Source organism: Nuphar pumila, chromosome 8 (genome assembly GCF_984573655.1).
Source record: "Nuphar pumila chromosome 8, dmNupPumi1.hap1.1, whole genome shotgun sequence".
Taxonomy (NCBI): Eukaryota; Viridiplantae; Streptophyta; class Magnoliopsida; order Nymphaeales; family Nymphaeaceae; genus Nuphar; species Nuphar pumila.
Window position 1 is genome coordinate 16,172,875 of NC_143256.1, and position 17,185 is coordinate 16,190,059.

The 17,185-nt window shown below is 36.3% G+C and overlaps 1 protein-coding gene across 1 annotated transcript in view; it reads right to left on the reverse strand.

Moving 5' to 3' along the window:
- Window positions 1-17,023, reverse strand: part of LOC149829676 (actin-interacting protein 1-2-like) — a 47,980-nt gene extending 30,957 nt beyond the window's left edge. Inside the window, exons 1-4 of the mRNA XM_090015240.1 lie at window positions 16,927-17,023; window positions 14,965-15,044; window positions 14,581-14,658; window positions 2,919-3,341 (exon numbers count right to left, since the gene is read on the reverse strand). Of these exons, the coding sequence (XP_089871366.1) occupies window positions 2,919-3,341; window positions 14,581-14,658; window positions 14,965-15,044; window positions 16,927-17,023 (678 nt within the window). The remainder of the gene's footprint in view (window positions 1-2,918; window positions 3,342-14,580; window positions 14,659-14,964; window positions 15,045-16,926) is intronic.
- Between the last annotated feature and the right edge of the window lie 162 nt (window positions 17,024-17,185).

Sequence of the window (17,185 nt, forward strand, 5' to 3'; positions counted from 1 at the left end):
TAATGTAATCAAAGAGACTAGGGAAACGTATCTACTGTTGCGCAAAGAACTCAAGAAAGTGTAACGTCTGAATCACTATTGGCCCCCGAAAGGTATAAAGGCATTGGTTACTCTCGACGTGAGAAGGAGATACCTCCCAGCTTTAATCAGGAGCATAATTCTCCTTATGTTTCCACTCAATCACTTGCTCACAGAAGGTCTACCCGACCTCGGCATCCTATTGATAGGTGGGTCAGTTATGAGAACTTCACGATGGATTTTCAACTTTTCTTAACCTCTTTGGGCAAGGAAGATCAACCGACAACATTTTATCAAGCAATAAATTCTAAGAGATGAATTGAAGCTATGAACAACGAAATGGCGGCTCTTCATGAGTCTGGCACTTGGGATATTGTTCCCAGACCACATAATCGGAATGTGGTTGGGTCAAAATGGGTCTATAAGATAAAGTATAAGCTAGATGGTGCTATCGAGCGATATAAGGCAAGGCTGGTTGCCAAAGGATTCACACAGGAGCAAGGACAAGACTATGATGAGACCTTTATTCTAGTTGTGAAAATGGGAACTATCCGCATCATAGTATCATTGGCTGTTGAGCACCAGTGGACTCTCAACCAATTGGATGTGAAGAATGCGTTTCTACATGGAACTCCGAAGGAAGAAGTATACATGGAGCAGCCCACTGGGTATGCAAAAGGGAACTCTAAAGAATACGTGTGCAGGTTAAAGATAGCTATATATGGTCTAAAGCAGGCATCTCGATCTTGGTTTGACAGTTTCGCTCTTGAAGTAGAAAAATATGGGTTTAGTCGGTCTCTTCTTGACCATTCTCTTTTCATATTTAAATGCAAAGATATAATTACCCTGTTATTGATATATGTTGATGACATTATCATTACAGGTAACTCTAATGAACATATTGAACAGGTTAAAGAACTTTTGAATCATAAATTCAAGATGAAGGATCTTGGTAAACTGCGATACTTTCTTGGAGTAGAAGTTGACAGGACTCCTTAAGGCATGACGCTTACTCAGCATAAGTATACCATTGATGTTCTTAGCAAGGCAGGTATGACAGATTGTAAGCCCCTCAGCACACCCAATGTACTTCATCAGAAACTCAGTTGCTAAGATGGAGATTTGTACGAGGATCCTACAGGATATCGCAGGATAGTAGGAATGCTTCAATATCTTACCTTCACTCGGCCTGACATTGTCTATTCTGTCAATCAGGTATCTTAGTTCATGCATGAACCACATATTGGGCATATGAAAACCGTTAAACGCATTCTTCGATATTTGAAGGGTACTATTGGAGATGGTCTTCTGTACAGAAAGAGTATGCCTGGTCATCACATGCATGAACTCCTTACTTACACAGATGTAGATTGGGCAGGAGATCCAGATGAACGTAGGTCTGTCTCAGGATACTGCATTTTCATTGGGCTAAATCTTGTCTCCTGGAGCAGTAGAAAACAAAAAGCCATAGCCAGGTCGAGCACAGAAGATGAATATAGATCAATGTCAGCTACTACAGCCGAAGTAACATGGATCAGACACCTGTTGACAAAAGAGAATCGATTTCTAAAAGTATTCTCTTGTGTGACAATCAAAGTGCTATCAACATGTCATTCAATCCTATCTACCACAGTCGTGCCAAACATATTGAAATTGATCAACATTTTGTAAGACAAAAGGTTGAAGAGAAGGAAATTGAACCAAAATACGTGCGGACTGCTGATAAAGTTGTTGACTTGTTTACAAAAGGACTTATCAAGGACAGATTTTGGATGTTCATGGTCCAAAACCATGTACAACTGGAGGGGGGGTGAAAAGATACTGTCATTTAGTATAAGGTCTGGAACTCAGAATCCAGACCCAATTCCTTTCATTTTAAACACATGCTCATTAATGTTTCATTAATGGCATGCTGTAATTTTATCATAACATGTAATGGGTATTTTCATACCCTAGCTATTGTATTTGTGTGTATTTAATCAGAGAAGCAAAAATGAATACCCTGATTAGGGATTTTTGCTGCAGCCACGTTCTCTCTCCCCATGTTGTGCTGTTGCTTGTAGATGAAGAAAGGAACCCATGATTTCTATCAAGGCGGGTCGACCCGTTTATTAAACAGGTTAGTTTAAGCCCAACCTGAACCCGCCTAAAAGGCGGGTTGGCGGGTCGGGTTGGGAGGTCGTGTCAGGTTTTGCCACCCCTAATCTCAATATTTGTCATATTTTATGACAAAATCTTTGCAGTTTGTAGTTCTACTTTTAAAGGCAGTGACATTTTTTATTGATAAAAATATAATTTACAATCAAGCTCCTTTACCACCGGAGAAAATTATTAACACTATCACAGTTCACTATACATGGAGTTCACAAAACTATACTAGTCATCAATAACTTCACTTTTCATATTCTTTATATATTTTATATTTTTCACTCCATTGTTCTCTAAAATGCCAAAATTACTTCTGTAATATCACATAAGGGCATTTTGTGAAGCACATTCTTGTACCATTTCTATATTGAGGGATCTAACATTTCTCCATCAACGCAAGATTTCATTTTCTTGTTATTCAATTGCAATGAACATCTAGTCAGTCTTTTCCCTCAAGACATGTTTTATTTAGAACACAAGATCTTGTTGGCTTACTATGCCTGACTCAACATTGAGTAGTAATTTTAGCTAGTGTGTAAATTGCCTACCCCATCAAGGTGCAAGATTGAATTGAAATATATTCATTTCAGTGATCATATTGGATAATAGAAAGACACATCATCATGTTCTCCAGCCTAGTTGCAATCATAAGTCATCAAGAAAATCAGCTTCAAAAAGATGGTGCAAGCACACAAACCACAAGATATAAAAATAAAGGCAACTACTACATGTACATGAAGAAATGGTGCTACCTTGTTATCAAAGGCAAATGTGGTGAGCTCTCCTTCCACCACTGCAAAACATTTAATTTGAGAGTTCTCCCTTCTCTGTAACCTTCCTGCACATCCAACTCCTTGCATCCATCGGACAATCACCCCATCATAACTGCTAGATAGAATAATATTCTGGCTGCCTTCAGAGGTGACTGCCAAACCAGTGACGCTCTTCATGTGCCCAGAAAATGATACTGGCATCTTTTCTAGGTCATTGGCTGAATATATACTAATAGTGCCACCAAGGGAAACAGTGACAAGATGATTATTCTGCCACAGGCAACCAACTAGCATTCCATCCAGTCCAGAATCAGATGAAGTAAGTGTCTTCTTCACCTTACCGTTTCCATTTTCATCAATCTCCCACACTTTTTCAGTTTTATCTGCAGACACTGTTAGCACCTGAAACAGCAGGATAAGCTTTCGCAGTAAGATATGAGAGTTGGCTACTAGAGAAATAAATATATAAAACAAAGAATGAATAGGTATCTTTCTGTTGACTCACACCAAAAGAAAAAATCATAATCAGCAAGTGCATTCTCTTTGAAGACCTAAAAATAAGAAAAAACAATGTATCAAATATTGCATTAACACTTTCCTTTAATCCACCTGTAAAATTGCAACAGGCAATTCAGTCAAAACCAAAAATCCAGCAGTAGCCGATGTGATTCGAAGCTAACAAGGAAAATGAAGGGCTTTTCACCATCTCTATTTCTCATAGTGACATAATCACTTCAACAGATTAAGTTTGCAAACTAAAGGCTATTAAGATACAGCATACAATGCAAACTACTTGTCTTAGATGTTCAAATGATATAACCCAAATATTGTTAAGATATATATATATACATATATATATACTTGTATATATATTATATACTTTAAAGTTAAGTCAACTGTGGTTGACTTAGACTAGTTGTTGGACTGCTGGTCCAACGACTAGAAATCTAGCCATTGGACTAGGTCCAACAGCTAGTCAAACTAATGTGGACTCCCTTTTTCTCTCCTTTAATCTATTTTCTTCCTCCGTTTCTCTATAAATATGGGTGCCTTTGTAAGGTAAGAGAGTGATGGGTAGTTTTAAGCTTCTTGTGTGTTTTTGAGTGTATTGTAATGATGATTAAAATGTATTTTTCTTTGTATTTTTAATGTTCTTTATTAATGAAGTTATTCATTCACATTCTATTGTGTTTTATTTTAGTTATTATGTTTTTATCCAAATGCATTGTGTTTTTATTCTTGGAGTTCATTATAGAGTGCATTGAGGTCCATGCCATTTTGTGACATGGTATCAGAGCAAGGCATCATGGTCTTGAAAAAGATTCGTATTAATGAATAGCATGGATTCAAGGATTTTGCATTCCGGTATGTATCTTTAGCTTTTCTATCTTCATATGTATGGTAGGTGTTTTGAAAGGGTTATATTAAAAATGAATGTCTTCTTTTGAAATTAGAATATGTAGAAATTGTTAGAAGTCAAGCACCTTCGACCAGATCTTCATCCACAGCAGAAGAGAAAGGGATTTGCAAGAAGGAGAGGCGGCAATGACTGACACGATTCTCAATGAGAGGTTGTGCCCTATATTCAATGTTATATATATGATACAAGTTGGATTGGGTCTGTCAACCCAGACCCGATAATACCAACCATGTAAATACAATACAAAAGAATCATTTTGGGTCTAGAACTAGACCTGTACACTACATTCTCAATACCCTCCTTCAAGTTGTGCATGGTTTTGCAACATGGACAACTTGTTCTTCAAGAACCAAAAACGCATATTGGTACGGCCCTTAGTGAACAAATCTGCCACTTGGTCAGCCGTAGGAACATAAGTAGGTGCAACTTCTCTATCTTCAATCTTTTGCCGAATGAAGTATTGATCAATCTCTATATGCTTTGTGCGACTATGGTGAATAGGATTAAAAGCAATTTGTATGACACCTTGATTATCGCGCAAGAGAGTGGTGGGTAGCATAGATTCTCCAACTTCAGTCAAAAGATGTCTCAGCCATGTGGCCTTTATTGTAGCAGCCACCATAGATCGATACTCAGCTTCAATACTAGATCGTGCAAATGCACGTTGTTTCTTGTTACTCTACGCCATCAAGTTCCCATCAAGAAAAGCACAATATCCAGAAACCGACTGCCTGTCATCTGGAACTCCAGCCCAATCTGCATTTGTGTATACATCCAGTCGATGTTGCTCCCCTTTAGTCTTGGATTGATGATAAACTAGACCATCTCCAAGAGTTCCTTTTAAATATCGAAGGATTCTCTTGACAACATTCATATGCTTTGTTCGTGGGTCATGCATGAATTGTGAAACTTGATTCACTGCATACACAATGTCTGGTCTAGTGAAGGTGAGATATTGGAACATACCCACAAGACTCCGATATTTCTTGGAATCTTCATATGCTTCCCCATCCCGGGATCCGAGTTTATGATTAAGGACACTAGGGGTGGATAGAGGTTTATAATCCTTCATGCTGCCTTATCCAACAAATCCAAAGTATATTTGTGTTGGGTTAGTGAAGTGTTTCATCCTGTCGATCCACCTCAACCCCTAAGAAATAACGCAAAACCCTCAAATCTTTCATCTTAAACTGTCGACTCAATAAGATCTTGGTAGCTTCTATGTGTTCATCGGAGTTCCCAGTAATAATAATATCATCCACATATATAAGAATTAAGGTGCGTACCTGACAATCTCAAAAAATAAAAAGCGAATGATCAAGATGAGATCGAACCCATGTCTCTGAACTTCAATAGAGAAACTATCAAACCATGAGCGGGAGGCCTGCTTTAGCCCATAGATGGCTCTTCGTAGCTTGCAAACATGCGTGTTGGGGCTATGTTTGGTATAACTAGAGGGTTGCTCCATATACACCTCTTCCTTGAGAGTGCCATGCAAAAAATACATTTTTGACATCAAGTTGACTTAGAGTCCATCCATACTGAACTGACAAGGACAGAACTAATCGAATAGTTTCCATCTTGATCACAGAACTAAATGTTTCGGCATAATCTTGCCCGTATTCTTGAGTGAACCCTTTCGCTACTAGCCTCACCTTATAGCGTTCAATGGATTCATCGAGTTTATACTTGATTTTATAGACCTATTTAGATCCTACAACATTCTTGTTCGATGGTCTAGGAACAATCTCCCAAGTCCCACACTCATGTAAAGCTTTCATTTCCTCATTCATGACCTCAACCCATTTGATTGACATAGATGCTTGTGAGAAACTGATAGGTTCATCATGCTTTTCAATCTGGGAGATGAACAGTTGTAAGTCTGTAGAGAAGTTGTCATAACTTACCCATCTTTCAATAGGATGGTGAATCCTCTCAAGCCTCCTGGGTTGCACAATAGGTCGTTGAACTTTGTCTTTGTTTCACTGCACATAGGTAATCCCTTAAAACTTTGTAACATCTGAAATGACAGGCATAGTAATATCTTGTGTGTTTGTCGACATTTCCTTTTCTGGGTGTACAACTGTACTATTTTGTTCTGCAGATAGTGTATGACATGAGGGTACGTCATGCATCACCATTTGATCAAGCACCTCAGCAACAAGCCATGGCTGATAACTTTTAGCATCCTTACAGTGTCCCTCTGTACTTCCTGAATCATCAGTATGAGTCTCGTCAAACACGACATTCCATGAAACTCTGATGCGACTGGTAGTGGAGTCATAGCAGTGATATCCTCTATATTGATCAACATATCCAACAAACCTACACCTGCATGCCTTTTTCTGAAACTTATCACGTTAAGAACTGTCAATATGAACATAGCATATGCAGCCAAACACTCGCAACTCATTATAGTCAGGATGAACCCCAAATAGTGTAAATAGCGTAAAATAAGGGGATTGATCTGCTAACAATTTCATTGGCAGTCGATTTATGACATAGACAGCTGAATGAAAAACTTTCATCCACAAGTTTAAAGGAATGTGAGTGTTATGCAACATACTCAGCGCACTCTCTACAATGTGCCAGTATTTTCTTTCAGCCGCACCATTTTGTTGTGGTGTGTGTGGACAAGATATTCGACGACCTATTCCATTATTTTAGAGAAATTCAGTAAATTCCTTTGATAAGTACTCTCATCCACCGTCACAATGAAAATATTGAATTTTAGTTGAAAATTGATTACAAACTAAAGCACAGAATGAGCAAAAAAGCTTGAAAACTTCAGATTTATATTTGATAAAATAAATACAGGTGTATCTAGAGTAACTATCAATGAAAGTAATGTAATAATGATTGCCCAATAAAGAAGACTGCGGGGCATGTCTCCAGACATCAGAATAGACAATTTCAAAAAGCACAAAATCTCTTTGATTTATTGAATGAAATGGAAGAACATGACTTTTACATAATTGACAACGGAAACAAAGAAGAAAATCAGCCTCGACATTCAAACTAGACTGCGGAACAAGTCCACTAGACACAAGCTTCTCAATAAATGAATGATTACAATGACTAAGACGACGATGCCAAATCTCTGGCTTATTACATTGAGATAGACTAAAACAAACTTTGAATGACACTGGACGAACTGGTTGTGAATTTATTGATGCATCATGAACTAGAAGAGACTCCTTGAAGACATACATGTTTCCCTGTCGTTCTCCTTCAACGAGTGTCTTCTTCGTGAGAAGATCCTTGACACATACAGAAAGAGTAAATTCGACAAAAGAATTAGTATCATCGACAAGTTTAGAAACAGAAACAATGTTTTTAACAATACTAGGAGAATGGTAAACATCAGATAAAGGTAATGAGGAATTGGAGAGTAGAAGGAAAATATTTCCAACATGAGAGATAGGATGAAGAACACCATCTCCGGTTTTAATAAATCTTACCAATATCACATGTCACATGTGCAGCAGCCCGGAGTTAATGTACCAAGTCTCCTACTCAGTTTGCTTGAAGCTCAATTTTGAAAGAGCGAAAATCAAAAGATTCTTCACATTTTTCTTTTCATCTCCTTTACGGTCGTCTCCTGCTTGTCCCCTAGTAGAAGGCCCAGCACCATTAAACTTGCCTTTGTTTTGCGGATTATGCCAGCAATTTGCTTTAATGTGCTCCATTTGATTACACTGAAAACATGTCGGGATGTTTATAGGGTTCCCTGGATACAAGTTAGGTGACATGTAGGGTATGGGAAAAAGCCCACGGCCTCCTTGATTACCTCTTCTATGTCCACGCCCGCCTCAAAAGCCCCCACGTCCTCGCCCTAATACTACTCATGTGACAAGTACCTCATGGTTGTTGGAATTCAGGGTCATCTTCTCGCCCCTAATGGTAACTTCATATTGTAGTAGCTTAGTCCGTAGATCTTCAAAACTGGACAATGAAGGGAGGCATAGAAGAGAGGTGACTAACATGTGGTAGTCAGAACCCAGACCATTCAGTGCCTGTTGAACCTTTTCTTTGTTAAGAATTACGCAACCCACCATGGCTAGTTGATATGTAATACTCTTGATTTTGTTCATGTATTATGTCACTGATAAACTCTATTTCTTCAAAAGCTGAAATTCTTTCTTTAAATGCAAAATCCTAGCTTATGAAATCTGTGAATAAGTCTGCGCCAATATTTGCCACAACTCTCTGGCTGAACATTCATCTAGGATGGCCACTAATATCTCATGGGAAAGCATAGAGGTAATGTAAGCCACAACTGCCTGATCTTTTCTTCTTCATGTTACAAATTTTGAATTATGAATCAATTTGTTGGAAACCTCCCCTTTATCATCTCGCTCTTCTTGCAGGACGAATTCTAGTGGTGCATGGATCGTTCCATCAAGATATCCAGAGAGATCCAGACTCTTAATAAAAGGAAAACTTTGTCGCTTCCAGGTCAAGTAGTTATATGAGTTGTCCAAGGAAACTGGAAGGGAGAATCCATGTGAAAGGACAACAAAAGAACACTCTGACCAGCAGTTTGATTTACCAGCAATGTAAATCTGTTTTTTTTTCTTTTTGCTACGAAAATAATATTGCAGGGAAACAAATAATCAGTAGAACACGACAAATTAATGATCTGAATTTTTTTTTTGTATGGACCGAAACTTTGATTTGGTTTTGGAGAATAAGATTTGACTTGAAAGACAAAAGAGAGATCTAAGTTTAAATGGAAACACAAATCTGATCTGATACGATCAGATTTGATTTAACGCTGTTGAAGGGAAGAATCAATATGCCATGGCCAGATCTAATTTAGTCTGGCTTGGAACGAAAACACTAGATCTGGAACGATCCGATCCAGCATCAAAGAGGAAAAAAAATAATCAAGATTTAAGAAAACAGATCTGGTTTGACGTGACCAGACTGTTTGACGTGAACAGATTCAGTTTTAAGAGATCGAAAACTTAGAGAGGAAGAAAGATGTTTAAAAATTTTAAGAAAGAGATTTTTAACCCAATATGATAAGATCAATTTTCAGGACAGAAAGAGAATAGAATCTGATCTGATAAGATCAGATCTTGGATCAAAGAAAGGAAGAAGAGAACTCGACCTAGTATTTACTTCTCAGCCTGCTCTGATACCATGTTAGAAGTCACGCACCTTCGACCAGATCTTCATCCACAGCAGAAGAGAAAGGGATTTGCAAGAAGGAGAGGCAGCAATGACTGGCACGATTCTCAATGAGAGGTTGTGCCCTATATTCAATGTAATATATATGATACAAGTTGGATCGGGTCTGTCAACCCAGACCCGATAACACCAACCATGTAAATACAATACAAAAGAATCATTTTGGGTCTAGAACCAGACCCGTACCCTACATTCTCAATAGAAATTATTGTCTTTTAATATATTTTTTAGATTATGGATATGTATATTGAAAAAATTATATTTTGCAAAAATATGTGGTTTCTTAAAATCTTATGTGTTTCATGTTTTGCAAAATATTAATTTTTTACATTTTTTTTTTGTGTCTCTTAATGTATGTATTTACATAGATTATCTTTGGGATTTTTAATATATAGTGATGTTTCTTTGGTGATTCTAACTATGTGACCATGCATGATTTTAATTATGTAGCCTTTGTGATTATTATTGGATGGCATAAGCATGATTTGTCATCATGAACTCGAATGCATATTTTAATTTCTCTATTATGCATTATATTTTTTAGTGGGTTCTTGTGTATGCTTCTTGAGCATTTTATGAATAAAACTTATATTTTTTAAAAGACTCTTGTATGATTGTTGCTTAGCCCTTAGTAGTTTTATGTGCTTTTTGGTAGCTTAGTGACTTGAGTGTTTGTGCACTTTTGTAACCCTTAGTGGTTTCTTCCTTGTGCATTGATACTTCATTGCATGTTTCTTAAAGATTTTATATTTGTTACATTGTGATAAAATTCTTTGTATGATATATATGAGTTCATGGTTGTTGATAGTTATATAGCTCTTTGTGAATCTCTATATGTTTGTCATCAATTGTCTAATAGTAGACTAATGATTTAGATCTAGCTTCTTAGAAGCTTTTCTTTAATAAAATCATATACTTTTGTCTTTTTATTGAGATTTATTGGATCTTTTGTATATGATGTGCCTTAGTGCACTTGTTTCTTGATTGGTGGATTCATGATTCCATTATCTTTTGAAAGATACTCTAACATCATAATTTCATCACATCTATGTAGATTATTTATATTGGGCATGATTCTTGTCCATTATTTGCTTGTCAAAGTTTGTAAAATTTGTCATGAGACATCTTGTGTTGGAAGTGATTGCATCAATTGACATATTGTTGTGCATATGATTGAACTATATTCATTCTAAGTCTTCATCTACCTTTATTGGATTTGATTTAAAACTTTGTTTTTTCAAATCGGTACTTTTATATATGAACTCACTTATTTGAAAATCAATTTCCGTGAGTATTTTTTGCCTTCTTTTGGCATTGTTTTTTGTCCATCATAGATTTTTCTAGGATGCGCCATTTATTTTTGGCCTTGTTGTTGGGTCAGAGTTAGCCGTTGAGGTGAGTTATGTGTGCACCTCATGTCATCTTACTAGTCTAGATTCCCAAAGGTTATGAGTGATGTGTTGTCACTTGTCTTGGGTTTGATTGGTATCTACATCCATGTTGCTTTTGTTGAACAAGAGATGCTTGTTGGGGTGAGTTGTGTGCACCTTGGTTTTCTTATCAGTATAGATTGTCGCCTTATAGTTTGGCTCTAATTGACGGTTGTTTGATCTCTAGTTCTATGAGTGTGTTATATCACTCATTTGTTTATTTGGACAATGTTATTATGAATACTTATAATTATGTTTATCTGTGATGGTTATCTATTTTGAAAATATGGTGTTTGAAAGATTGTTAAAATTGATACATTTATCCTTCTTGATGACATTAGTTTGTTTTTATTACAAGCTCTCTTACTTCATGTCTTCTCCTATTATGTCTCTTATTTAAAAGATATTTTTGTGGTGAGTTATATGCACCCATTGGTTATTCACATTTTGTGTGTTTGTATTATACTCTTATTCTAGTAGCTGATGCACTTGAATATTGAGGTTTGTCTCTTATTTAAGTGTCATTTTACGTAGACAAGAAAGATTTGTTTGCAATGAGTTAGGTGCACCCATTGGTTATTCATACTTTTTGTGTGTTTGTATTATGCTCTTTTTCTAGTAGCTGAAACATTGAGGTTTGTCTCTTATTTAAGTGTTATTTTATATAGATGAGATGTTCACACTTTTTGTGTGTTTGTTAAGCTCATAAGTGGCATTGTCATTGATCTCTTGTTCTAGCAGCTATTACACTTGAATTTTGAGGTTTGAAGGTCAAGCGAGGTAAATTGCTTATGGTGGTCGAACTATTGTGAAGGTTTGCAAAATATCATTTCTTGATATTTGTGGGATTTTCAAATCTCTCCACAAAATTTCTAAAAAAAAATCACTCATTTACCCTTGTCTGGGAAATGGTTATTGAAAATTCTTCATGCATTTTGCATTGAATATGTTTTAATTGCATGCTTAAAGATATTTTAAATGTGTTCCATGATTAGTTATCTTGGGTGATTTACATCATGATATGCCTTGGTTGCATAGGATGCAATATTTTGAGTGTATTTATAGATATTGTTTCTATTGTTGAGATTTAAATTGTTATTAATATTTGTCATTATTACAAAATATCTCTTGTTATGATTTGTACGTGGGATTTTGAACTTCCCCATTATTTCTGTTGTACATTTAATATGGCTACTTGTTTTGAAAAACCCTGCTTTATGAATATTTTTTGTGTGGGTTAAACTCTTTTGTGAGTTATTTATTCATGGTATTGATGTGGTTTGAAAATTCATATTTCATGCATTAATGTGCTTTTCGAGATAGATGTGTGTATTGACTTTCAATAATGCATGTTTTCATGAATGTTTAAAGTGATGAATGATTTATACGTTTATCTTTGAGATATTTTATGCATGCATCTCTTCTTTTGATAATATGCAATTGTGTTCTCTTATAAATCAAGAACTATGATTTCGTAAAATTATCTATTGAGGTGAGACTCTCAATGAATATTGTGTATAAAAATTTAATGACTTTCAAAATTGATGTTGAAAAATTTTCTTACTATTAAAAGATTTTGAAAATTATTAAAATGTCTTATTAAATATGTATTGTATTTTTGGCGTGTTTGGTCATTTATATATATATATATATATATATATATAGAGAGAGAGAGAGAGAGAGACAGAGAGAGAGACAGAGAGATGGGTGTGTACGAAATGAAATATGCGAATGAAATGTGCTAAATGGGTTTTTCTGCTCTTTTGGTGTGGGTTTTTTTTTTGCAGTTCTGACCCCATAAATGTGTTGGGCATGGTCAATTTACGAGGAATCCACACTTGGATCATGTGTTTTCGATGAAAAAAATGATATTTGGAGCCTAAAAATTAACAAAGATTTTGGAATGGTGATTTTTTAAACGTTATAAAAACCCGCTCATTTGTCAGAATCGAACACTTAAAGAGTTGAACCCTATAAAATCAAGTACATAGATCACATTTGTACGATTAGAATTTAAAAATAAAACAAAAAAACCCTGAAAAACTCATTTAGCATGTTTCATCTAGCATATTTTATTTAGCACGTACCCATTACTCTCTCTCTCTCTCTCTCTCTCTCTCTCTCTCTATATATATATATATATATATATATATATATATAGTTATTTTTAGTTGGATTGCTCCTTTTGCACTCTTTAAAATATTGGCATTATTGATGATTCTAGAGACCTTTCGAGCATATCAAGGAAGATCTAGAAGCTCCTTCAAGAATTTGTATTATAGAAGAACATGTCGATATCTTGTGTAATGGGATTCCTTTTGTAATTGCAAACTTATAGTGAGTCAATGTAAGTTTGAGCGGGGGCGTTAACATATATCATGGTTGCCAGTCGAGGAAGCAGGAGCAGGAAGCGTGGCACTTTCAAAATTTTAGGAAGCGAGAAACGTGAGACTACTTAAAAGCGAATCAAGAATCATCTTGAAAGCGACCTAGGAAGCCAACCGGAAGCGACCTACGAAGCGAGGGGGAAGCGAAAAAATAAAAATGAAAAAAGGGAGGAAGCGCAGGAGAAGCGCGGGATAAGCAACGGGAAAGCACGCTTCTCAAAAAAAATGGCGCTTCCCAACGCGTTTCGGAAGCACAATATTTCGTGCTTCCACTAGGCTAGGTGCTTTCGGTAACTCTGATATATATACTTTAAAGTTAAGTCAACTTTGGTTGACTTGGACTAGTTGTTTGACTTATGGTCCAATGGTTAGTGTGGTCTCCCTTTTTCTCTCCTTTAATCTCTCTCTTCTTCCTTCTTTTCTCTATAAATATGGGTGGGTGGGTGCCTTTGTAAGGTGAGGGAGTGATGAGTAGTTTTAGGCAGAGTTACTGGAAGCACCTAGCCTAGTGGGGAAGCATGTTTCGGAAGCGTAAAACGTCGCGCTTCCAAAACGCACTGAGAAGCGCCAATTTTTTTGAAAAGCGCATTTCCCATTTATGGGAAGCGCGTTTCTCTTTTATGGGAAACATGCTTCCCATTTATAGGAAACACACTTCCCATTTATGGGAAGCACGCTTCTCCTTCGCTTTCCCTGCATTTCCTCCCTTTCTTTGTATTTTTATTTTTATTTTATTTTTCGCTTCCCCCTCGCTTCCTAGGTCGCTTCCAGATTCGCTTCTGGTTCGCTTTCGAGACGATTCTTGATTCGCTTTTAAGTCGTCCCATGCTTCCCGCTTCCTAAAATTTTGAAAGTGCCACGCTTCCCGCTTCCACTTCACATATCGTTTCCCGCTTCCTCGACTAGCAACCATGGTTTTAGGCTTCTTGTGTGTTTTTTAGTGTATTGTAATGAGGATTAAAATGTATTTTTTTTGTATTTTTAGTGTTCTTTATTAATGAAGTTATTTACTCACATTCTATTGTGTTTCATTTTAGTTCTTATGTTTTTGTTCAAATGCATTATGTTTTGACCCTCGGAGTCCATTATGGAGGGTATTGGGATCCGTGCCATTTTGTCACAAATATAACCTCAACCAGGTTTATCCAACTGCACAGAAAATATGAAAGAATTTTCTATCAATACCAAAGAAAAGCAGACTAAAGCACACAATGAAACTTTGGATTAACACTTCCACTCACACCTGCAATACAGACAAGTACAGCCCCATCAGAACCAGTATGGTGCTGGAGACCATTAGAATATAGGTAAACCAGATTGTATAAAACTTTCATTCAACAGATAAATGAATGTGCTTCTTCGATCAACCAAAAAACAAAAAAGTAGAAGAAAAACTCTCCATTAGTCAGGCATTTGATTATATAACATTTAAATTTAATTGTGTTCCAATTAAAATGTTCATATTATCAATCTAAGAATCTGAAAAAGGAAAAAGTAGATATCATTCAATGTAGATATTTGCATCCTAAGTCCACCACTGGAAGTATAATTATTAATCAATAATGAAAATAGCATAGGAATATCATAAATACCGCTTTACTGTCAGGACTCCAACTAACAGCATAGATGCTACCATTGTGACCTTCAGCAGATAGCTCCCCAATCTTTTCTCCTGTCCTCCCATCATATAGTATACCTTTCTTATCTGAACTTACACTGATAAACTTGCTTCCATCAGGAGAAAACCTTACGCAATTGACAAAGTTGGAATGTTCCCTGCACTTCAAACAATAATTTTTCCTTTAGATACTACCTCTGTTCGGTAAGACACAATCAAGAACATCTTCCTCAGCACATTATATTTTATTATGGCCACAAGCCTACATTGCTACAATGCCATGAATGAGTTTTTTATCATTGACATAAAATTAAAATAATGACTACATTTCTCCTACAAGAAATTTTGAAAAAAAAAAAGAAAAAATACCAAGCACTCGATGTTAATTAATATGAACCCTAGAACATTTTTCCAGAAGTTTTGCATTGGACTCTGCAAATCAAGGACACGACTGTTGCTCCAAAATAAAGAGTATGCTTCAACAATTAATGGGGAAAGGCATCTTGTAAACAATGTAGCCAAATCACACCAATGCACAATATTTGATGGGCCAAACAAGCAATGCAAGGAAACTTGAATAAATGTTATGTTTCTGCGTTCTATCTTGAACCAAGAGGCTACCATGAATTAAAATCTTAGAAGGATGAAGACATCTAACACTCAATCCAATTGCATCGATCAGAAGATGGCAGGTTTAGTGGATACTTAAGGGAAGTTTTCCACTTTTTCACTTTTTCTGTTTTGGTTAGCTTAACTGGAGTGCAGACCAGTGAATTAATGAGGTAACAAAAATAAAGGGTTCATATACATCATGATGACCAGTTTAGAGGTTTATCCCAGGGTTACCGGAAGTACCATAGGACATGGGGAAGCATGCTTCTCCGAAGCGTATTTCGGAGGCGCGAAACGTGGCGCTTCCAAAATGTATCTTTTTTTCCTTTTTTTGTTTTTTCCTTTTTTCGCTTCCCCCTCACTTCCCGCTTCCGCTACCCGAATCGCTTCCCGAACTGGCAACTCTGGTTTATCCTTTGAAGTACAATATGTTATAAGGAAGCATTACATGAGAGTCAAAATTGATTGGCTAGTGAAGTCCTTTTTTGTATTCAAGACCCAATAGGTCAAAAGATATAGTTATGAAGGGCATTTTTGTAAACTGACTTAAATTACCTTTATAAGGGTCAATATGAGAGGGATAGGGCACGATTCCAGCCCCTATTCTCTTTCTCCCTTGTCTTTTCTCACTTCCTCTCTTTTCCTATATCTTCTTCTTCCTCCTCACTCACTCATTTCTCTCACCTTGTTTCACAGTTCGCACACACCACATATTCTTTCACACATCAAAGGAACATAATCATGTTACCATCAATCTGAAGATGGTATCAGACCAGATGAAGATATGAAGGGAAATTTTGAAGCATACATCAACCACAAAATGACAAGGGGATTCATGACCTGCCACATGGGAGCTCCAATCAATTTTGGTTGCATTCATGCAGATAATATTTCAGAAGATTTTGGTTAGGGAGCTCCAAAATCCAAAATTCAGTTTTTAAACATTATAACAAAAAGTATTCTTAGGTATTTCCAAAAAATCTATGTAGTATAAACCTCCTTCTTTACAGCCTTCTCCAATCAGCTTCCCTGAGAGACGATCCCGCACTCATAAACCAATAGAAGAGAAAGAAACATTATACCAAAGGTCACATAATTAAGAGACAAATAAAAGATTTAGGCTTAACTTGGGAATATATCTAATTTTTTGAATAAAAAATCTCTTTAAAATATTTTCAAAATTTCTTATTCCCTTTATCTCAAGAGATATTCTATCAACAATAAAAAACATTTGACTCGCTTGAGTTATGACATCCAGATAAAATATTACAATTTAGTGTCATATGAAATGAGGCACATGAGCCAAGAAGCCAAAGAGACTTACTGGGATCAAAGATGCCAACAGAAGAGACCGTAGCTTCGGTTGGTGAAGCTCCTTTGAATAGAGGTTGAAGAGCTTCTACAATTTGAGTCAAGGACATGCTCTCAATAGTTGATTCTTGTGTAGCTTTGAATTCACTTGACTCTTGAGCAACGGAGGCTACCTTCTTCTCATAGGGTATCTTTAGTTTAGGACAATATATCTTGACATACCCCGGTTCACGACAATAATAGCAAATAATTTATTTTTTTTTCAAACTCAT